Below are 24,945 nucleotides of genomic sequence, written 5' to 3'. Positions count from 1 at the left end.
CAATGTTGATCTGGAATTGTTTTGCATTGAATTAAATTGAAACGTCAGACGCGCCATTCTGCCATAAAGATCTGTTTCAGTGTGTTTGTTTGACGTATACAGTAGATTACATAACGGCATGCAAACTAACAATACAGCATTTGGCACCAGCTGTGACAGTTCTCAAGTTAATCATTAAAGCTTATCTAAGTTATTATAAAACATAATTTATGATCAGTGTTATGTGAAAGGGCAGCAGTCCACTGCAATGTCACAAACACACAAATAAAAAAGTTTACATCAAAATGTTGATAACAACTGTCTCACAGATTTGATTATCAGTGTAGTGAATTCATAAATGCTTTCGCCAGTGCATCAACTCAATATTTGGCATTTGGTAATACCTGTGGTGTAAAAATGACTGGCTGTAAGTAAACATTGTAGTTTATTCTTCTTTTTTTCATGTTTTGAAAGCAATTTCTAAAAAGAACTAACATCAAACAATTTACAGAAAAAGAAAAAAAATAGTATACATTCTATTAATTATAATAACTTTGCGTTACAATGTCAGCTAGAGTATTAGTAGACAGTCTGCTTTATATCTGCTAACACTTTATTATGATGCTCCATAACAAACCTTCCACTGACTATAACTAACTTTACAAACCTGAAGTCTACTAATACTCTAATGAGACTTGACATGAGTACATGAAACGGTTCACACCCCATTTTACTTCCATAATTCAATGTATTTCTGATTGATATGAAGTTATTATTTTCTTCAGAATAATGTGCACTGATGAATCATTCACAAAAAAAAACAGGACCATATAGTGCTGTCATATCGATGAATCTTACATAAAAGTTTGAAAATATACAATATATGTGTGTAAATATAAAGCAAACAGGATCTGTTTTGATTTCATGTTGGCCTCGTTTTGCTAGATACTGAAAATTATGTTCATTTTGTGAATGTGAAGCATATTTACAGACTTATTAACAGAAAGGAATATGAAAAAGGGAAGCATCCATGTCAAATTTCGTCATCTTCAGAATCCATGTCAGTCCTCAGGTTGTCCTCATCCTCGCTGTCGTCATCTTCCTCCTGGTCTCCCTCTGGCTCACCGGTGTCGGGAATGATGACCACGTCCTCTTTGGTGTTGGGGTCGATGTCTTGCTTAAACCACACCGCTTTGTAGCCCTCCTCACCGCGCCGCTCTTTGGTCAGGATTGGTTTGACTTCCTTCTCGCCGTCGACGGTTTCTGAATCAGCCAGGCTGCTGGAGTCTGGAGGAGTACTGGTGCTGGTGTGGGGAGCGGCGGCGCTGCGGGTCCTGTTCTCCAGCGGTGGCCCGCTTTTCAGCCCAGACTCCAGTTTATTCTCCAGGTCTGCAGCTAACTTCGAGTTCACACTTCCAGAATCCCCGTCATGCTGGAAGCCCTCGTTGCTGTACTGCATACCCTCCTTGGGACCACCTGAACCCCCACCAAGCTGTGAAAACAAAACATACTAGAATAAATATGCTCTAAAAGTAGGCTACTATCATCCCAGCAAACACAGAACGTTCCCATATAATGCTCCCGAATGGTGCCATGAGGTTTTTTTTTGGGAACCAAACAAGAACGTAATAGGAACGTTTTTCCTATTTTTTCTGGAAACGTTCCAATAGCCTTAAGGGAAAGTTCTTGGAACGTTCTGGGAACCAAAAAATAACGTTCCCAGAACCTATTAACATTTAGACTCTTATTACAAATATATTTACATTTGAATATGCGGTTCATATTGGAATTTAAGCCGGTTCAAACTGGTCTAAACCAGCTAGTAAAAATTGTCATAAAGCTTGATGTAATGCAATTGCAGTTTTTTGAGCGGTGAAGGTGAGAATTTAATTGATTAGATTATTTTTGCAATTCAATCTGAAAATGTAAGGATAGGTTTGTGAATGATATTTAATTTGATAATTAACGTGAAACATCGAACATGTGTCGATTAACTATTAAAGTCAATCTGAAATTTAAATTACGTAAAAAATAAATTACGAGAATATGCTTTTATAAGCTATTCAATTACATCTGAAAATTAACATAAGAGCATTTTTATGAACATTTAAATAATAAAAATTCTTGTTAAAAGGGTTTTAAAACCGATTTGATTTGTACAGTAGTAATCTACGAAGAATACTTTTATGAACTATTCAATTCAATCAGAAAGTATTTTTAGAAACATTGAATGTGACAGTTTATGTGAGAATACCTTTAGGAACGGAAAATTTTACACAAGAATGGTTTTATGAACATTGAATGTAACCAATTATTTTAGAATTTGATTCAGTTTCTATTTACATCCATACATTTATGCATGGTTTTAAAAACAATTGGACATTTCAGTTTGTCTAAAAGGGTTTTACAACGGATTTGATTCAATGTGGCGGGGGGGGAAAAGTTGCTGCCTTAAATTAAGCACAATTTAACTTAAATTACATTAAACTGACTTTAAAAAAATTTAGTTGAACCTTGTTTGACTTTAAACAACTTATTCTGATGAGTTAAAACAATGTAAAAACATATGTTGTCATAACTTATTGATCATATATTTTTTACTGTATAGAATGCTTTTATGAACTATTCAATTCGATCTGAAAAACGAATGTTATAACATCTTTATGAATGTTTTGCTTGTTTCAGTGTGACGGTTTATGCTTTTACGAACTAACTAAAAAGTACGACATTTTACGTAAGACGGGTGTAACAGATGTTTCAATTCAATGCAAATATATTTGATTTTACTATTCAATCATACGCTCTCTCACGACCAATTCGTACGAATTCGACGAATGATTAAAAAGTGTCTAATTCGTACTAATTTGTACGACCTCACTCGTACGAATTCGTTCGAATTGTCTAAACCCACGTGATGGGTAGGTTTAGGGGCGGGGTAAGGGGTAGGTCATTCGTACTAATTCATATGAATTGGCCAATTCGTAAAATATGTACGATTTAGCAAAATCGTACCAATTTGTACTAGTGAGGTCGTATGAATTGTTACGAATTAGCCACTTTTTAATCACACGTCGAATTCGTACGATTTGGTCGTGAAATCGGGTTGTTCAATCTGACAATTCAGTACGACAATTTACATTAATGGAATGACATTAATCAACATTCATTCTAAACAGAACATTCCTGAAATTGCTTTGTGTTTTGATGAAAGAGAATGGAAACTCACTGAGCTACGGAAGATGCTAGCCTCGGAAAGCTTCTTCCAGTTTGCGTTATGGCCCTTGATGCGGTGCGCCATCACTGCAATGCCAACCAAGCAGAGAACGAGAACCACAGCCAAACTCGCCCCTACAGCCGCCATTTCCCCAGCACTGTACTCTCCTGCTTTCCCCTGCTGTCCTCCTGAGCACAGAAACACTGCTTGTGGCATGTTTGTGCTTGAAACACTGCTTGTGACACTACACAAACTGGTTTAGCTTCATTTTGATGGAATTTCACAATTTCAATCATTTTGAATTACATGTTTTATGTGTTTTTTTCGCACACTCTTCAAGGGATAGTTCACTTTGAAATTAATTTTTGAAATATTTTAGCTTACCTCAAGGGCATCCAAGATGTTGGTGTCTTTGTTTCGACAGTATTTTCAATTTGTATATTTTTAGGTTAAACCGTTCTTGTCTGTCAGTCATATAATGGAGGTCTATGGTCACCACCTCAAAGAGCATGCACAGAGAAGTCCAAAATAAACATGATTTAATGACCCGTAAGTACACATTGATGGCCTAAGACAGTGTGTTCCTGGCGGCACACCAACACTGCGTGTATTCTTTGTAACCCTTATCAAACACACCTGACTCAACCCATCAGCTCATAATCAGGTGGGTTAATGAGCTGATGAGTTGAATCGGGTGTGTTTGATTAGGGAGACAAAGAAAACACGCAGTGTTGGTGTGCCGCCAGGAACAGGGTTGGGAAACACTGGCCTAAGACACGAAACGAGCGGTTTGTATGAGAAAACGAACAGTATTTATATCGTTTTTACCTCTTGTAATCACAGCCACGTCCAAGTGATCTGAAAGCGCGGGCGCTTTGGTCTGCGCAAGCGTCGGAAAGCGCCGGAAGTGATCTCTTGCTATATCTCTGTTGATAAATCGAAATCGTCTTCCATTGCAATTTCCTGTATATCTAAATATGTTTAGATCTTCACAGTGAAGGATAAGACTTCGTAAATCTCTGTGTAAATAATGAGTGATGTACACGCGCGAGAGATCACTTCCGGCGCTTTCCAGCGCTTGCGCACACAGGTTACAAGAGGTAAAAACGATATAAATACTGTTCGTTTTCTCACACAAACCGCTTGTTTCGTGTCTTAGGCCATCAATGTGAACTTTCATTTATGAGTCATTAAACGTACAGTATGCGATTTTTGGCCAACAGGGGTCACTCGTTTAAAATAATAACAAAAGACGTACTTTGATGACGTCGGGAAAGAACGTGGGCTCACGGGAGTTGCTGTCAATGACAACCAGCTCAGCTCATGACATGACATCATCGTTTCACAAAATATACGGATATACGGCATCTCTCTGTAGATTTAGCTTGTCAAGAAGCTTTAAATGCAACGCCAATGTTTACCTGTGTCATGCTTCTCCTGTCCAAAACCCTTCTCGGGTTATATTTTTCACCCGTACGTTTGAGCTTTAGCTAATGAGCTGGCTGTAGCAGCAGAACGTGCAGGCAAAGCGTAATCGTGGTCCATAACAACAATACAGACGAATATAAATATTTATATAACACTCCTTCAATGAATGACCTATTTTAGAACATTTTTCATATATAGAGCGCACCGGATTATAAAGCACATAAGATACTGCAGTCAAACGTTTGACTGGGTTTGCGTTATGCATCCACTACGTGCTAAAGGCTAAAGAGAATGTAGCGAGTGCGCGGCGGCGCCGGAGGTGAGGCGTTTATTTAGTAAGCATGAGCGCGCTGAAGCGGGCACGTCCATTCGCAGCCTGACTCATAATGAGTATTCAATGTGCGAGGCTCGCTAACAGCAACAGTTGGCTGTTTTGAATGAGACGACACGGTTACTGTGAACAGGGAGCGCTTTATGCGTGAGCAGCACCGGGGACAACGTGTCTGTTAAGAGTGAGCGCTCGTGAGCGGGCACGTGATTTACACACATAAAAATACGTACTTTTTTTTCTTCGTCATTTTCTTTGCTTTATTGGCGGTAGTCCAGTGTTCCCCCTTTGTGTTTGGCGGTTTCGCCGGATTCCGCAAGGAAGTTAGAGAAAATAGAGGAGTCAAAGGTTATATGACACCATACACGGACGACAAAACGGAAATAAAGAAACGTCCCGTGTCTTCGAATTAAACTATAAGTTTCTCCGTATTTGAAAGTTGGTGGAAACTGTCGGGATAATGTAAGTACACATCTAATAGAAATATATAACATAGCTATACAGTTATTTTTGCTATTTTTAAAGCAGAAAAATTACATATTGTGGCTTTAAATCCCGTTTAATTTGGACTTCTCTGTGCATGCTCTTTGAGGTGGTGACCATAAGACCTCCATTATATGACTGACAGACATGAATGGTTTGACCTAAAAATATAAAAATTGAAAACTACTGTGGAAACAAAGACACCTACATCTTGGATGCCCTTGAGGTAAGATAAAACATATCAAAAATTAATTTCAAAGTGAACTATCCCTGTGTATCCATCCATGTGTCCAACAGCATAAAACATGCAAACTTGATTCAGTACATTTCATTTGATTTGCACCGGCATACATTCATGAATATTTTAAATCAGTTTTATTATGTGCAAATATGATGGCACCAGTGGATAAAATGCTTCTAGAATTCTTACAAGTTAGTCATCACATTTTTTTTAAGATTGTAAAAAAAACAATCTTCTAAGAACAATAAGATTGTTCTTATTTAATATTTTTACGTCAGTTACATAAAAAAGTAAACAGCCTAGGCCTAATTTCAATTTCAAAAATAAGACTAGTTCGAACAAATGCTATTTTAACACCATGTCGTAATAACATCTACTGAGTAAATGTATGTTTTTTTTTTCAGATCAATCTTTCAATCTAATGAAAAAAAAAGCTTGTTTTAACACACAAAGAGCATCAGCTTTGGTTTCTGCTCGGACAGACACAAGACCAGCCGAACGCTGTGAGTGTGTTAGAAATCGGGAATGGAGAGAGAAAACGTCTCAGGTTACGTATGTAACCCTGGTTCCCTGAGAGGGAACGAGAGCTGCGTTGTCAAACGTGATGGGAACGCTCTGCGTGATTGCGTCGTGAAGCGTCTGTACAATCAGTCCAATGAGAGAGTAGGACATCAGGTGACATCAGACCGCGACAGCTTCTGTGAAAGGCCTGAAGCAAGTCGATCAGGGCATGCAGGAAGTATGGCAGGCGAGCGCAGCTCTCGTTCCCTCTCAGGGAACCAGGGTTACATACGTAACCTGAGACGTTTCCTTTCAAGGGAACTTCGAGCTGCGTTGTCAAACGCGATGGGAACCCCATACCCACTATGCCATGCTGAGAAATGCCTGTTCTGTGTGAAGTCCAATGCGCACACTAAGAAGCGAGCAACCTAGCCCCGGGAGTGGAAAGGTCTAGGTCATAAAACCTGACAAATGTATGCAGTGAGGACCACCCTGTTAATTAAAGCCTTAGAGGCAGCCATACTCCTAGTAGAATGGGTGCGGACCTCCATAGGTGAGGGACGTCCGACCGCATTATAAGCAATAGAGATAGCGTCAACTATCCACTTGCTCATACTAGTCTCGATGCCGGGCAACCTTTCTTAGTCAAACCCAAGCAGACGAATAATTGCTCTGACTTACGCCACAGGGTTGTGAACATAAGCATCCAATGCCCGACTTGGACATAACAGATTGAGACTTTCCTGATCTGGGGTTTCAAAGGGTGGAGGACAGAAGGCCTGCAGCACAATAGGACCCATCACATTAGTAGGGACCTTAGGAATATAACCCGGCCTAGGGTATAGAAATGCTTTAACCATACCAGGTGCGAATTCCAAACATGAAGGAGCAACCGAAAGAGCTTGCAGATCTCCAATTCTCTTAATAGAAGAAATTGCGAGAAGAAACAAAGCTTTTAAAGTGAGGAATTTTTCTGAAAACTCTTCGATAGGCTCGAAGGGAGCCAAAGCCAGACCCTCGAGTACAATGGCCAGGTCCCAAGCCGGTGCTCTGGAGTGCAAGGCAGGCCTCAGCCTCAATGTTCCACAGAGAAAACGAGTTATTAGAGGACCTCTCCCCAGAGAAGAAGCCTCCGCAGGGGATCTAAAGGCAGATATAGCCGCAACATACACCTTCAAGGTGGAGGGAGTTAGTCCAGCAGAGAAACGGTCTTGCAAGAAATCGAGAACTGTACCAACCGGGCAGTCAACAGGATTAAAAGCACGTTCTCTGCACCATGTAGAGAACAATTTCCGTTTGAAATAATAAAGTTTTCTTGTGGAGGGAGCTCTGGATTGAAGAATGGTCTCCACGACCTCAGTCGAGAACCAGCATTTATAAATTGGACCCCCTCACAGACCAAGCCCATAGTTTCCACAACTTGGGGCGAGGGTGAAATATTGTGCCCCCCGCCCGTGAAAGCAGGTCCGCAAACCATATTCTGGTCGGCCAGTGCTGGGCTACTAACATGAGCCCCTTCCTGGCGAACTCTTTCCAGAACTCCCAGGAGCATTGATATCGGGGGAAATGCATACAGGTGTAGCCTTGGCCACACATGCGCCATCGCATTCAGTCCGAGAGGAGCTGGATGCATGAGAGAGAACCATAACGGACAGTGAGTTGTCTCCTGAGTTGCAAATAGATCGACCTGGGTCTGACCAAAGTTCTCCCATAGGAGCTTCACCACCTCGGGGTGGAGTTTCCACTCCCCGGGCCTCAGCCCCTGCCTCGACTGAATATCGACCCTGGAATTAATATTGCCCTCAGTGACAACAATTTCCCCTGGGTCCATAGGAGAAAACCCCTTGGTCCTGAGCCACCACTGCAGGGGTCTCATGTACAGAAGGCCAAAAGTGATTACGATGGACGCAGCTGCCATGAGCCCCAACAGTCTCTGAAACTGTTCCACAGTGAGTGACTGGCCTAGTTTCATACCTAGGCCGCCGGATAGGATATTGGTAAGCTATGCCCCCGAAAGCAAACCTCAGGACACCTCCTGTGATGGATAGATGGATATGTGAAAATAAGCGTCCTTCAAGTCTATCGTGGCAAACCAGTCCTCAGACTAAAACTGTGACACGATCTGTTTGAGTGTAAGCATTCTGAACTTGAGCTTTTGAACTCTGCTGTTTAGCTGACACAGATCTAGAATAGGACGTAACCCACCATCTTTCTTTGGAACGATGAAGTATCGACTGTAAAACCCTGACTCTGTGCTGGTAGGAGGAACCCTTTCATAGCCCCTTTTTGCAAAAGCGTCATCACTTCCTGTTCCATAACCCGAGCCTGCTCGGGGACTACCATGGTGGGAAGGACCCCTAGAAATCTTGGTGAACGAGAACAGTTTCTTTTCTTTTAACTGAATTCTGTAACCCTTTTCTATCACATGCAGGACCCATTGAGGAATATCCGGCCGTAGTTTCCACGCTGAATGCCATGAATTCCACTAAGGGGACCAGTCTCTCGAGACTGGCCTCGGGATTTTGTTGAACGGACATTTCGGTGCCCAGAAACGGCGAACCAACCGGGAACAACCGAACTGACCACTCTACGAACCTCCTCGTAGGACCGTATGAGGACGCTGACACCTCGGCGCCCTGAAACGGCGAGCCGACAGGGAAAAACCGATGTGGCCGTGCTGCGATGTTCCTCATAGCATCACCCCCCAGAGGGCTTTCTTAGAGATGGCAGTCCTCAGATCTTGCCTACCCTCGCAATTTTGTTGAACGGACATTTCGGTGCCCAGAAACGGCGAACCGACCGGGAACAACCGAACTGACCATTCTACGGCCCTCCTCGTAGGACCGTATGGGGACACTGACACCTCAGCGCCCTGAAACGGCGAACCGACAGGGAACAACCGATGTGGCAGTGCTGCAATGCTCCTCATAGCATCGCCCCCCAGAGGGCTTTCTTAGAGATGGCAGTCCTCAGATCTTGCCTACCCTCGGAATTTTATTGAAGCTCTTTTTAGAGATAAAACAGTCCTCAGATCAGATCCTCATATCTCTAACTGGCTAGATTTTGTTCTGTTTTGCACCTTGTGCCGCGAGGAGCTTAATAGGCCGAGACTGCTCTCGTCCAGCAGTCTCAGGAACATTGGTGAGGAAGAAACCAGCTGGAACACCGCTGAATGGATCATTTCATAGTTTTCTTGAAAGCGGAGCATCCAGAAGAACATACATATTCATATCTTTATTTTCCCATTATCTTTATATCGGAAAAACATATATGTACATATAATTCAGTGGCCACCAGCGCGAACAACCGAACTGGTAGCGCTGCGACCCTCCTCAGAGAGTCGCTCACACTCATTCCATACCCACCAGGGCTGCCTAATAAAAATGTATTCATTATTTATGATGGCTGGTGGGTAACGTCGGGGTTAAAAACGATGACACTAGCTGTGTCTGAAATCGCTCCCTATCCACTATATAGTGCACTATATCGGGTGTCGGCCATTTTGTTGTGGTGTCCGAATTCTGAGTGAACGACATCATTCCCTACATTCATTCACTACTTTTACCCACAATCCTCTCTGAATTCGAGTGTACATTCGATGTACACTCGCTGAAGCCCTATTTCCCACAATCCAATGCGGAGAGAACTGAGCGCGCATGAAAGTTCGGCGCGAGCAAGTTTAAACCAGAGATTACATTACATCAGAGAATCCAGTGGAGGATTTGAAAAATATCCGTTAATCATCGTTTTGAACATAATAACGGTCGCCGGAGGGCGCTCGACGACACGTCATCTGTGAACGTGAGTTTGATGTACAATTTCAGTCGATGAAACTACAAAGCTGGCACAGAGGTATAATTACAAAATAAAGTCATTATGATTGTTATTGGTGTTAATATTATTTTATAAAGTAGGTAATGTAAGATAAAAGGAGTTTTATCAGTACGCGTGACAAAGCCTTTTCTGCGACAGCTCTCCGACGCACAGTGTAAACGTCAGCGTCCGAATTCACTCACTTCATCTCGTTCACTCCTTGCAGATATAGTGCACTCAAATGCCATACACTATATAGGGATTAGTGAATGAGTGAACGAGTGAGCGGTTTCAGACACAGCTACTGACTCAGGAGAGAGAAAGCTTGCAAGCGTCTCTTTAACCCGAGGCACTGAAATGCCTAAAGATTGCTATAATTAGACATCTGGCGATTAAACACATAAAATATAAACCCCGACGAGGAGGAGATACAGAGTTTTCTAGGTTTTAAGATAAATAAGATAAAAAATATTTATTTTTCAATCTCATAATATTCAGCTAGCAAGTAAAATTTTAACTGGCAAAAGCATAAATAAAACCTCCTTTTAAAAGCTCCTCTTTATTCAGCAGATGTGAGCTGACTTATTTATTAATTCATTTAAAAGTCAAACATCTGCCTTTCTCTTAACATTTTTATTTGTTTTGTACTGTTTCTTTTTAAAACAAAACACTAACGATACCAATTCTTCGGAACTGGAAATCGCAGTACACTAGATCTGGCATGTGAAAGCTGAGATAGAGCTGAGCTCGTCCCAACCCCCGCTTTCAGATCCATTCGCGAACCCCGAAATGCGAGTCGTCTCCGTGCCTCGGCAACAGAGAGACCCGCGCGGGGAACGCGAACCGAACCGTCCTCCTCGGAAAAACGCCCGGCGGGAGCGGAGCGTCCTCGCGGACAGCTTCTCGCAATGCCCACAGTCAGCTCCCTCGAGAACTGATTGCTGGCATGCTCCACTCCCAAACAAATAGCTGATGTGTGTTCCCTTCCCACCCGTGATGTAACGAGGGCAGGGAACCACACAGCGTCTATAATCTTGCTAGCCATAAATATAGATAGTGATATATATTTATTTTCTTGGCTTTGACAAACAACAATAAATAGACAAGGACAGAGTACAGAGATCGCTTGCTGAAGGCTACAGAAGCTGTCGCGGTCTGATCTCAAGGGTGCTTTATAGTTTCCTGGTCAGTGACGTCACCTGACGTCCTACTCTCTCATTGGACTGATTGTACAGACGCTTCACGACGCAATCACGCAGAGCGTTCCCATCGCGTTTGACAACATAGATATCATATAGAGACTAGATACCCTATTGGCCAAGAACGAGAAATAATAACAAGAAATCCGGCCGCCATCTTGAACCGGTCGTATTCCTAGTTTCGTTGCGTGGCAGCAGATAAGATGCCAGAGCACTGTGGAGCATTTTCCTGTTCTAATCGCCGTACCACCGAAAATAGGGCTTTTCTCAAGTAAGTCTTAACATTACCGTACTATTGGTTGTATTTTGTGAATAGAATATTACCAGATAATCGAGAAGGAGCAAGGATATTTGCTATTAGCTACTGTAGGCCTACTGAAATCGTTGTGAAATGCTGTTTGCATCAGCCGGTGTTCACCCGGCATGGAGAGGTGGGGTAACTGTTAAAGTAATAATTACAAAAGCTTCTAGGTTGTCAGATAAGCATTCAACTGCCCTGTTCTGTATAGGTTATTTGTGTTTGCGCACATCAGGAAGAAACGTAATATACGCATGACAGCGATGCGCAAATTGAGTTACCTCTCCAACTTTTAGTTTTATTGATAACCTATATCTTACCACATGCGATTTGGCTATTGATATTACAGAAGTCCTGTGGTAAAATTACATTAACTTACTCCATCTACCCTTGTAAAGTTAATCCGAATATGGCTTTAGTCTCGACATTTTCCCCTCCTACATCCACATACAATAAAATAAGGTATAGCCTTAATGTTGTCCGAATTTAATTTTTAGAAATTAACGTTACTGATGCAAGCATGCTGAAAAGCTTCTTCTCAATTTTTATTACGGGTGGCTGCGTTCGGTGGATTCGGTGGCTGCGTTCTGTGTGTGTGAAAGTGTGTGTGTGCGTGTGTGAGAGAGAGAGAGAGAGAGAGAGACAACTTATTAAAATATCTTACTTTACTGCTACTATCTGTTTCTGCTTCTTTATTATATTTATAGTGTGTGATTTATAAAATACACTATATCCTTCATCACATATATTGTGTCTGTTACTGTTAACCTACAATGGATATTAAAATACGCCGAACCATGTGTCCTGTATCATAGCTACATGAATGACCTTTGCAGCAAAAAAAAAAAAAACAGCGTGAAAATCAGTTAAGTATTCAGTGAGATATGATTAATTTAATGCGCTGACAGCTCATTTCACCTGCCATTCAGAATACACTGAGCGGAGCGGATGACCGGTTTAAGATGGCGGCTCCAATTCTCGTCCGTGCCAATAGGCAGTAGCGGTCGATAGGGCGTCTACCTATATGATGTCTATGTTTGACAACGCAGCTCGAAGTTCCCGTGAAAGGGAACATTGCGCTTGGTACGTTTTACGTCTTGGTAAGGTTAAATTCCGTCTGGCTCAAGCTCTTCCCATAATGTTTACTTATCAGAAAAGTAGACAGAGATAAGATGGTCTTTTGTGGCTGTTTGAACACATTCGACCACATGAGCGTTTACACTACGAAAGCTTTCCGGTTTAATGCGTTTTCAACTACTACCCCTGAAAGTGGTCAAAAATGGACAAGCTCAAAATATTGTAACTCTACAAATTGCAATTACGAGTTGTAAGAGGACGTGAACGCTTGTAATTGAGGTAAGTCTGACATGGAGTAAACTATTTTAAGTTTATAGCCATAGAAGATTTAGCAAAGCTTGTTAGATTAGCATATTGTGTACCTGTGCTGGGGGGCAAAGATGTTTTAGAACCAGAGGTGGAGGGGAGGGCTGTTAGCTGTGTGTCAGTGCTCTGATCTGTTGTTATGATGGACGAAGTCATGATAGTAGTGACCGGTGTGGTAGTGGGAACCCCTGCAGAAAAAAGAGTGTCCAATGATTGATTTGGTCCAATTTATGGACCAAATCAATCGCATTAAACTATTTATTGATGTTTCTCTTCAACGGATTGAGCTGAACTCTAGAAAGAGATATCCACACAAGCCAGCAGCTCCAGAAAGCACCATGATTAGCCCACACCCTGCCAGCCACTTATAATGAGGTGTTGTCTTGATAACATGCTGGTCTTACCTTCTGTGACCTCAACCGTAAGAGAACCAGTGCTGGATTCATCATTGTTCGTGTCAAACACCCTCATCTGAGTCACATTGAATCATAGTCATATATGTTACAAATCTCACACAAACGATTAGCAAATGTCAATTGTATGAAATATTAAGTTCCTACTTGTAAGTTCACGGTGCCAGGGGTAACTGTCTTCGCCATCAGTATGAAACCCTCTGGTGTAATTGAAAATTCAGTACCGTCTAAAACCTCAAATTTGATGTCAGGATTATAGCCCTACAAAGACAGAAATCCAGCTGTTTACACCAGAAACATGACCACACTGGCCATTATTTATAAAACCTGAGAAGAAAACGTGTATAAATCAATCGAAAACCAATCTTAAGGAAATTTTAACATCGAATTGAATGCAAATCAAGCATTCAAGTGTGGTTTTGGGATTTCATGAATCAAGAATTTATGTAATAATGGTTTTACAAGCATTTAAAATAATGCAACTTTATTTCGATAGTCCACTTTAGACAATCTACTGACTATAAGTAACTTTGCAACTATATGTCAACTTATTCTACTAACCCGAAACCTAACACCTAACCATAACCTAACAGTCTACTATACTAATACTCTAATGAGAGTTAGTTGACATGTAGCTGCAAAGTTACGTATAGTTAGTAGAATATCTAAAGTGGACTATCGAAAAAAAGTGGAACCAACAGTAATGAGACAGTTTTACAAACAATGCAACAATTATTTGATAGAATTGTTTTAGAAACTTTCCAGTTCAGTCTAAGAATATAGAACAGTGTTATTTAGAACTGAATGAGACGATTCAATAAAATGCTGCTTTTCTGGTCAACATGACAATGATTCAATGAAACGTGTTTTGAAATGTATGTAACTTTGTTTTTACAAACTATCAAATGCAATCCAAGAGTTTTCATAAGAATTGTTTTATGAATACCAATGTATATGATTTACAAGAATGAATTATTCTCATGTTTTAATATTGATAATCTGTGTTTTCTATTACGTAGACAAGAGGTTCCCAATCCTGCTCCAGCCGATCGAATGTCCTGGGGTGCGTTTCCCGAAAGCATCGTTAGCCAACTATGGTCACAAGTTGGTCGCAATTTCCATTGAACTCAATTGGTAACGACGAAACTTGCGACCATAGTTGGCTAACGATGCTTTCTAGGAAACGCACCCTTGCACAGTTCATCTCCAACCCTAATCAAACACACCTGCCTTTAATTTCCAAGTGATCCTGGAGACCTTAATTGGTTGCTCCAGGTGTGTTTGATTAGGGTTGGAGATGAACTGGAGCAGGATTGGGCACCCCCGATCTGGACTAACTTCCCAATCACACGCTCAGACCTGAATGCCGTTTGCCTCTGAGATCTTACATTAGAAAAGTCTTCATCGGTAGCCTGGACTCGGAGGGGTCTGTTGGATGTTTTGCTCTCCAGAACAAGGCTGTCCACACCTGCGTCCTCTGAGATAAAGCCTTCGTAACTTGGCTTCACGAATTTCGGAGGGTGATTGCTGGATATCACCACCTTCAGGATGACTGTGGTGGTGGCAAACTGATCAGGGTTCTCCTTCTGATATGCCTAAGGAAACCAGGGAAATTTAGTTTGGGAAGCAACTGCAATCTTAAAAATAAAAGCTTCCAAAAGGGTTTTTTCCCAGTGATTCCATTGAAGAACCATTTTGGTTCCCCAAATAACATTTCAGTGAACCTTTTTTTTCTCTCTTAAGCCTAGTTCACACTACATGATGAACTTGCTCTCTGTGAAATCAGGAGTGTTCAAGTTGTTGAGCTGTTCACACCACACAACACAACGTGATTGATCCGCAACAGGAGGTAGAGAACTACACGAGTTGACAACTCTGTCACCCAACGATTCTTTCTTGTCTACAAACCACATTTTGTCATGACAACTCACGCAATAAACAGCATGCGCGCGAATACCCAGCGAAGAAGACGAAGAACACAACGTGCAAATATGGACGTCAGACAGAAACTAGTGCTGCTCTGAGGAAAAAATGCAACAAAAAAAAAATATAAGATTTACCCGGTGACCTCAACCCATCCCTTGCTCTGATTGGCTGTAGCTCATGACATCACTGAGGTTGAGTCGTGCGACAGCTATGGATATCTAGCATGCTAGATATTTTTCTGGGCTCGACGATGTTTCTGCGAGCGTCTTTGATGGGTTGTTGGCTCTTTCATAGTAAACATATTGGCGAGCGTTCATCACCTGCTAATCCCCCACGATTTGCACGCGATAACACCCAGACCAGTCGGCGAGCTCAACGATTTGCAAATCGGGCTTAAAATCATGTAGTGTGAACTAGGCTTTAGTGTGAAGAACATTTTAATAATCTAGAGGAACTTTCCCAGACAGCAAACTGACATTGAATCAACGTGGAAACGACGTCTCTCATGACATTGAAACAACGTTGATTTTGCTCATCGAATTAACGTTGAACCAACGTCAGACGCGGCATTCTTCAAAGCTAAATGAAAATCGAAAATTGGTTTGCTTTCATAACATTGAAACAACGCGTTGATTTCAAGTTGATTTTCCGTTAGTTTTGAAAGAATGACGCGTCTGACGTTGGTTCAACGTTAATTCGATGAGCAAAACAATGTCAGATCAACGTTGTTTCGATGTCATATTTCCACGTTGATTCAATGTCAGTTTGCTATCTGGGTTTTTAACTATGGAAAAAGGTTAAAGGTTCTTCATGGAACCATTAATGCCAATAAAGAACCGAGTGTACAGAAGATATACGGTGGTTCCTAAATTAAGTTTTTGATTGCATGTAACATACAAAACACCATTTTTTTTAATCTCACCATGACTGTAAGAACAATCGGTCCTGCCTCCCCAACTGGCTTCAGCATCGTGATGCTCCCGGTGTCAATGTTGATTTGAAATATAGGATCAGCAGTGTCTGAACAATGAAAACTCACTGATTAAAACCTGTCGACTCTTCCCGGAGTGACATTTTCAACCCATGAGGACTTAAAACTCACCTTCAAGAAATGTGTATTGAATGGCCTCGTTTATGCCATTGTCTCCATCAATGGCGTTGACTGGACCTGGCTTCAAGGACAAAGGACCTGCCTGTGGTGTACAAAAACATCCATATGCTGATCTGTAACTCAAGATCAGTCCACCACTTTAGGCTAAATCACACTGTCCCAATGAATATTGACTTTTTTTGTATAAAGTTTCCAAGTGTGAAGTGTTGGTGTTTGTTGGCCTTCAAACTCACTGATACCCACCGCTTGCTCATTTAAGTTGACCGTCCCTTCATAACCAGAGTTCATGCACACTTTGCTTGTGGCAAATTCTATTTCCGTACAGGGCTGGAACCACGGCGGACGATTGTCAATGTCTGCGATATTGACCTCAATGGTGCTTGAGGCGGTGTAGGAGACTGCTGCTGTAGATCCGATCTGCGTGTCCTGAAATATCATCAAATGAAAGTTGTTTACACAAAAACAAGCATCTTTGGAAATCAAACCTAGGTCAAACCAACTCACCTGTGCATAAAGCGTCATCGTGATTTTTTTGACTTTGTCGTAATCCAGAGGTTTTTTCACCAGAATGTTGGGATTGAAATCAGCCTGGAGGGCGAATTCTCCCTGAGAGAGAACAAAGGCCTTGTTTCAGAGACAATCGCTCGGTTTTCTGACTAGACGGATTTGACCGTGAAAAGGAATTTCAATAATAATAAATGCAATCTATACAAACTCTATACACATTCTTTGGGATTTTTGTTGCATACCCCAGGACAATCCAGACGGTAGTAAAGTCTATCAGTTTTATCAGGATCGGTTGCTTCGATACGGCCAACACTGGTTTCCAATTTTGTTAGCTACAAAAAATCATTAAAAGCTTTCAGATTTTGAAAATGGTCATGAGATAAAAGCAGATGAATAAACAGGATTAAAGTAAATTGTACAACAAAGGCAGCATTAAAAGTTCATCAGCAAAGGATGTTTAACAGGATGGTGATGTACCTCATTGACATTTAGTGAAAACTGACTCTCTGCAAACGCCGGTGGATTATCATTCAAATCCAGAATGGCTATGTTCAGAGTCAGTGAAACCTACAAAATACAGATTTGACATGCAGGAGTTTACTTCAAGAGCAAACATTTAAAAGAAGAAGAAGAAGGTTAATTTGAATAAAACAACATTACTTACAGGCGGAGAATCAACTTTTGTACACTCAACACGCACCTCATGAGGTTTCGCTTCGTTAAATGTCTATGAAAATCACATAACATAAAAGGTTTGTTAATTTGAGTATTTTAAGCAAATTGGTTCCTTTTACAGTAAATGTCATACATACGTAAATGAGGACACAGGTAGCACAATGCCTGAGAATATTAATTTATGAGAAAATGAAGCTGTTTTTTTTTTACTTTTGATGGATGAAAACCTGTTGTAGGAGACTCCAAAACAAAATTAGGAAACTTCAAAATAGGGGGCACTTTAAGTGAGAAAGCAACCTAAACACAACAGTTTAGATCAGAGACTCTGGTTCCGGTGAGTGCAAAGACATTTCTTCATGAGTACATTTTTAAATGGAAAGTTTCACTGGCTGTTAAAAAGGTATAAAAGTTTTTGAGGGTAACACTTTATTTTATGACCCGCAAACAACTGCGTATGTTTCTGTTATTATAATGTAGGTATAATAATGTAATTATTTTAACAGGTACCTATCTTGTTAATATATTCCAGGCAAAAATTGTACGTCTGTTGTACACAAAAGTTATCATCACATTTCTGGCAAAATATGTTCTTGTGCAATTTTACATTTAATTTTGCCATCTGTGGGTTGATTTAACATTAATTAATGTAGTAAGAAAAGCCAGTAAATTAATTTTTTTCAGCCATATATATATACAGCATATATACACACAAGTTTAATTTTCAACCCACAGATGTCAAAATTACCCTGTAAAATTGCACAAGAACATATTTTGCCAGAAATGTGAGGATAACTTTTATATAGGACGTAGGCTACAATATTTGCCTGGAATGTATTAACATTATAGGTACCTGTTAGTTTTAAAATAATTACATTGTAAATAATTTGCTTATATATCTGCTTCTTAGCCGTTTTGCTTAGCATATTGTTCCCTTGTACCTACACGGAGGTACACATATAATTACAGAAACGCACACCGTCATTTCGGTTTACGAAGTTATTTACAGATTGTATATCTGCTTGTTACCCCTTTATTACCCAAAACTTAACATATTGTTCCCTTATACCTACACTGGGCAGGTTTCACTTACAGTACGCTATAAACGTACACCGTAATTTCGGTGTAGGCCTACTCACACAGTTGTTTGCGGGTTGTAAAATAAAGTGTTACCGTTTTTAGTAGTAAGCCTACATAATTTTGTACTTTACAAAATGATACATTTAGAGTATATAATGGTGGAACAGACTCTTCATATTAACCTCAAAGTCCATCACAGTAAGAGCAATGAGATTGTTTCCGTCAAGGCTGAAGAGACCCTCTGGAACTTGACTAGTGATTCTGAGCGCCACACCATCCTCAACGGTGATTGTTGTAACTACGGCATTAACAGGGTTGTTTTCCTCTATTTGACTTATTGGTGATGCCGAGCAAAGGCCTATACCATTCAGAGAAAAGGAAATTCAGAATTAATAGTCATGAATAGCCTAGTGAAAAATAAATAGGCCTATACTAAAATGCATTTAAAATACATTTACTTTACGTAGGCTATACTACAAATACATATTTATGTATACTTAATATAAATAACCTGGAATTGTACTTTTGGTATACTAAGTCCAACTAAAGATACACTTAAGTGTTTTTGATTGTGCTAAAGTGGAACTAGTAGGCTATGCACTTTAGATATCTTGCATTTTAAAGACTGATATTATACAGAAATCATACTGTCCTTACTAATAGTGATATTAAAACACACTTTAGGCTTACTACAGTATTAAGAAATGTGTATTGTGCAATAAATAAGTACTCCAATTAAAGTTTAATTCTAATATTTATATCAGTAAATCTCAAGTGATGCCCGTAAATGAATTTGTAGTAGCCTACTTAGTATGAAATAACTTTTGTCTATGTATAATACGAGACTAAGTTGGAATGGGCTACTGTTTGAATTTGAAGAATTTGCAAAGCATTTTTAAATGTATCGTAGTAACACATATGCAGATAAAACATCATTACTGTTAAAATGTGTAAAAGATGTATGATTGATGCTATAAGTTGATCACTCAGTATGATTGTAAAGTGTTATTATAACATCAACAAATTTCCTGAATCAAGCCTTTAAAAAACAAACTTGCCTTGATGTTCAATTAACCATAAAATAGCACAGCTTGAAACTAATTCTTACAACTTGAAATATTAGCCTAACAATAACAGTTCATTCCAGTTTTGGAAATAATCTTCATATCTTAGTATTGTTAGTAAAAAATGTTCATCACTTACTTTGCACTTCACTGAACTTGCTGAGTGTGAAAATAACCAGGAGAAAGAAAACAGCAGAAGATTCTTTAGGCCTAAAATCCATTTTTTTTTTTTGTTAGATGATGGATCAATAAAGGAATATCGAAGACGACTCCCTTTGTTCTGACTGAATCAAATTCCCATCAGGCATTAGTGAGCGATAGCTAATGTGTGATAGACTTCAATCTTAACCTTTGAGTCGGACGCTTATCTCATGCAGTTTTATTGGCTATAAAGATGAGCACAGGTGGACTTTTGCCTCATAGAAATTCATACTGCTTCATATGTGGATGTACTACTTCATAAACCATGAACACGAGGATGTTTACAAAATAATATGGTTACCATCATCAGCTCGCTTTCCAAAATGTTACACAATTTCAAATGTGAAATTATCCCATCCGTTGTAAAAATACAACTTAAATTAAAAGTATGAACAATTGTAGTGGAAATTTTTGACGATGAATGTTGAAGATGTTTTTAACTCAAATGTTATTCAGGAACTACTATTCCTTAATGAAAATGTGCCATAATTATTGAAAACCTAATCGATCCGCGCTAGAAAACAAATTCAAGTGCGCAATGCATGATTGAAACAGCGTGACGATAGTGTCATCAATGGGCAGGTTTCACTTAAGGTAATATTCCAGCAATCTCGCCCTCACATTTACTGTGATATGTACTATCTTGTTATATTATTGCTCACAACATGCACGATAAGGAAGAGAAATGATTTGCTTGACAGCCTTAGCTTTATTTTTCTTCTTTCAAAAACGCATGACCACCGCTCACATTAGCATAACGAACAACATCGTGTGCGTATTACTCTACGAAAAGTTTGAGGGTAATTAAACCCAATTAATGCTTTGAAAGGTGGTTTTCACTAACAATTTATTTGCTTGCAATAATTGTAATGGTCTCAGACGATAGGCTATATACTGACCTCACTTTGATAGCATATCCATGTAAAGTTACCATTAACAGCTTCTTAATTTAAGAATGTTTTTTTATGAGTAGGCCTACTTCAGTTAAATTTGAAAAATTGTAATGTTTTTTATTTACTATGAGTACTTCAGTTAAATATGAAAAAAAAATTGTAATGTTTTTTTATTTACTATGAGTACTTCAGTTAAATATCACCACACCTCATGCAATTACCAGCCTGTGATTGGTGGTATTATGGCTGTATTAATAATAAATTATATGATCTTGTGAGTCACATGTGAAAGCTCTACATAAAGCTCTTATGAAAGGTCATTTAGTTATTGTCTAGTGTTAAATTCATACGGTAGAGCTAAAGGTGTGGTTTAATAAACAAGACATGAAGCGGTTCTCAAATCCAGAGTTTAATTTGTAATCTGAAAAGTCATTGGGTTTTATGACTACATTTCAATCTGTAGTTTTTGTGACACATTTGAAGGGGGAAAATGCATTATTTATTCAAATATATACAAACAGTTTGTTTCAAACATTTTAAAACTGATTCAGACATGGTGAACTTTTTGTCTTCATTTCTTTGGACATGATGCCGCAGTCTTCACTGGTACAGGTTTGGACATGAATACTGTCTCATCAGGAAAATCAATCTGTCTGAATCTCCACCGACGCCGCTGCAAAGACAGAGAACATGCATCATCAACAATATACGTTTAAGCTTGAAATTGAAATATTTCATTTGAGTTGAGTGCATTTTAGCTTAATGTTCAAAGAAAAATATAGATGGATATAACATGGCGTGTTGAATCTGTAGATATATCTATGCATTTTGCATCAACATTAAAATGCACATACCAATAACTGAGTTTTTTAAAAGAGAAAATTGTACATATTTACCTTTTCTTGCTGCTCTGCATACGTTTCAGGAAGGCACAGATGGATGTGATTTTAGCTTTAGATTTTAAGAGTTCAGCATATCTGTTTGTGAACTCAATGTCGCCCAACTGCCTCGTCTGAAGCCCAGATCTCCTGGAGATACAGGTCAGATTCAATGTCAAAGTGTTTACAAATGACTTAAGTACATCTGTTTCTTTCAGAAAAGGCTCTAGTATTTAATTTCAAACGTGTTTATCAATTGATACTCCATTTCAAAATAAGCTGTCTGAGAAGAACTCCACTAGAGGGCGGCCTGCACTTAAAGGAGTAGTTCACTTTTAAAAAAACTTTTGCTGATAAATTACTCACTCCCATGTCATCCAAGATGTCCATGTCATTCTTTCTTCAGTCGAAAAGAAATTGAGGTTTTTGATGAAAACATTCCAGCATTTTTCTCCAAATAATGGACTTTACTGGTAACCAAACGGTCCAAAAGACAGTTTCAGTGCAAACGCAAAATGTTCAAAGGGCTTTAAACGATTCCAGACGATGAATAAGGGTCTTATCAAGCGAAATGATCAGTCATTTAAAAAAAAAAAAATTACAACGTTTTATAAGCTCACATGGTCGCCTTGCTCTGTTCTGTGATGCGCGTTTGTGACTCTCCTTTTCGAACTCGTTCATCAAAATGAACAAATCTTTTCCCGAGTCAATTTGTTCATTTCGTTCGTTGAATGAACCAAATGACACAAAAAAAGAACGAGTTCGAACAGGAGAGTCACGGACACGCATCACAGAACAGAGCAAGGCGAGCATTTGTGCTTTTAAAACTTAAACTTTGTTTTTGTTTTTTTAAATGAGTGATCGTTTTGCTTGATAAGACCCTTATTCATCGTCTGGAATCGTTTAAACCTTTTAGACTGAAGAAAGAATGACATGGACATCTTGGATGACATGGGGGTGAGTAAATTATCAGCAAAAGTTTAACTACACATGACAAGACCACAAAATGAACTTATTTATTAACAATCAAAGTTTATGACACCCACCCGCCTTGGAGTGCAACAAACATATCTGCATCGTCTCTGGGAAACAACACCTTTATGGGAGAAAAGATGTCTGTACTTGAGATGCCGTCCTCTTCTCCGAGATTCCTGCGATGATAGAACAGAAATGAGTCGATACATCAACTGAATCTTTAGCAGTTTTATGAACGCACACAAGCTTATTTGGTTCGTGTGTTTGAGGAAATCTTATCAGCTCCAGACAGAATTGCAGAGAGTGGGACGAAGAAGCAAGAAGAAGATCAACCAAGGACAAAGAGATGCACATCTAACAAGAGTCGACAGGTCTACAAATACAGTTATGAACCTGGCTTTCATTTTTTATTTTCACTAATAAAAGATCAGAGGTTGAATATTCAGCAAGTTTTTGTAGTTGAGCGTAACCTGACCTGCCCAGAACTGGAAGGCTGGTTGCGCACTGAAAGAGAAATATCGCAAGGATGGACACCTGCGTCAGACTTGTGAGAACAGACATTTCCACACCTTAAAAAGACACAAATGAGGATTTTTAGGGTGAAAGACAGACCAGGGGCTTCAGATGAACATTAGCCTGTATGACTAAATCTGGCATTTACATAATGTGCATTGTCACTATTAAAATAAATTAAAGAATAAAGCTTGGTCAGAAAGTTGACTCACCCTCGGTTTGAAGCTCTGGTGGCGGTCTAGCAGTCGTCCAACGGTTCTTGTCTGTTTTTTTTATTCCCATCCTTTTTGTACCCCCAAAATCATTGATCATGAAACGTCACCACTCATAAAGTCAGTTTTATTGGCATTACTATTTGCTTTTTCATTAGTTATTTGCCAAGGTTTCCTACACTTGATGTGACACATGTGCACTCATGCTAAAATATATAAATATGATTAACAGTGTTGACTTCCTAAATTGGTGGTAAGCCGGTTGATTTTAGTTTACTCACTTGTTTGATATTGTTGCGATAGCTAATAAATCAATGAGGAAGGAAAGAGTGTGTGTCAAAGGGAAAGGAGATTATGGGTGGTCATACAAACACAAGCATGAATGACAGTAGTAAATATCATGATTATGGTTTCTATGGACTATTTAGTAACTAAGAATTAGCCAAACTCTTTTCTAACACACACACCACAAACATCGCTTTTGCTCACACACTTAAATAAGGATTTAAACAACCCCACATTTAATACTGGCACAAAACCAATCCAACCATTTGTGCTACGAGTACTTTAAATCAAGAGGTCTGCTATTACTCAAAGCAAGTTTAATTTTTTCATGGCGGATGTTAAAACTGGACCTGAAAGGCCTAGAGTCATATATGAGAGACGTAGCTACCACATTGCAACACATTCAAAATAATACTAGTACAGCAATAAACATCTTCAAATAAGAAAAATTAGTGTAGAAAGACTATGGTAAAAGTTCACCCAAAAATTAAGTTCTGGCATAATCTACTCAATCTTATATTGTTCAAGACATGTGATGTTATTTTGTCTGTGGAAAACAAAAGGATGAGGACGTTAGCTTGGTAAACCTGGTGTTTTCCATGCAATGGAAGTGTCACTGTCACGTAGTGTCGTGGTTTAAGTGTTATAAAAAGTGATCCATATAACTCTTGCAGTATATTGCAGTAGCACCTCATTGCAGTACACGAGATCCAGGGGGTGGAGTTGGATCCAGATTTTAGGGGTGGAGATGGGTAGGATTAGGGGTGGTGTTAGGGATCAAGGGGCAGAGATGGGTAGGGTTAGGGGTGGGGTTAGGCATCAGTGGGTGGAGATGGGTAGGATTAGGGGAGGGGTTAGGCATCAGTGGGTGGAGATGGGTAGGATTAGGGGTGGGGTTAGGCATCAGTGGGTGGAGATGGGTAGGATTTGGGGTGGGGTTAGGGATCAGGGGGTGGAGATGCATAGGATTAGGGGTGGGTTTAGGGATCGGGGGGTGGAGATGGGTAGGATTAGGGGTGGGTTTAGGGATCAGGGGGTGGAGATGGGTTGGATTAGGGGTGGGGTTAGGGATCAGGGGGTGGAGATGCATAGGATTAGGGGTGGGTTTAGGGATCGGGGGGTGGAGATGGGTAGGATTAGGGGTGGGGTTAGGGATCAGGGGGTGGAGATGGGTAGGATTAGGGGTGGGTTTAGGGATCAGGGGGTGGAGATGGGTTGGATTAGGGGTGGGGTTAGGGATCAGGGGGTGGAGATGCATAGGATTAGGGGTGGGTTTAGGGATCGGGGGGTGGAGATGGGTAGGATTAGGGGTGGGGTTAGGGATCAGGGGGTGGAGATGCATAGGATT

The 24,945-nt window shown here is 40.0% G+C and overlaps 2 protein-coding genes across 3 annotated transcripts; both read right to left on the bottom strand.

Annotated features, from left to right (window-relative positions):
- Positions 1-405: 405 nt before the first annotated feature.
- On the bottom strand, positions 406-19,969 carry cdhr5b (cadherin related family member 5b). Of its 2 annotated transcripts, XM_039669584.2 has the most exons (15): positions 19,780-19,969; positions 18,759-18,934; positions 17,489-17,551; positions 17,302-17,391; positions 17,067-17,156; positions 16,822-16,923; positions 16,561-16,743; positions 16,309-16,399; positions 16,129-16,226; positions 14,669-14,875; positions 13,428-13,541; positions 13,272-13,338; positions 12,924-13,055; positions 3,206-3,381; positions 406-1,471 (listed from the first exon to the last, which is right to left on the bottom strand). In XM_039669584.2, exons 1-15 carry the CDS (start codon positions 19,859-19,861, stop codon positions 1,013-1,015), a joined length of 2,130 nt encoding a protein of 709 aa, XP_039525518.2. In that variant the 5' UTR covers positions 19,862-19,969; the 3' UTR covers positions 406-1,012. The 2 variants fall into 2 exon arrangements, with proteins under 2 accessions (XP_039525518.2, XP_039525519.2); XM_039669585.2 differs by lacking the exon at positions 12,924-13,055.
- Positions 19,970-20,980: 1,011 nt separating this feature from the next.
- LOC148965041 (uncharacterized) lies at positions 20,981-24,396 on the bottom strand. The gene is made up of 5 exons (XM_089127590.1): positions 23,313-24,396; positions 23,063-23,156; positions 22,659-22,763; positions 21,631-21,762; positions 20,981-21,407 (listed from the first exon to the last, which is right to left on the bottom strand). The coding sequence occupies exons 1-5, from the start codon at positions 23,410-23,412 to the stop codon at positions 21,335-21,337; spliced, it is 504 nt and encodes a 167-aa protein (XP_088983716.1). The 5' UTR covers positions 23,413-24,396; the 3' UTR covers positions 20,981-21,334.
- Positions 24,397-24,945: the final 549 nt, after the last annotated feature.

This window comes from Pimephales promelas, chromosome 25, assembly GCF_988280905.1.
Source record: "Pimephales promelas chromosome 25, fPimPro1.hap1.1, whole genome shotgun sequence".
Taxonomy (NCBI): Eukaryota; Metazoa; Chordata; class Actinopteri; order Cypriniformes; family Leuciscidae; genus Pimephales; species Pimephales promelas.
Note: the sequence above shows the minus strand (reverse complement) of the source record. Positions and strands in the feature narration are given on the sequence as shown.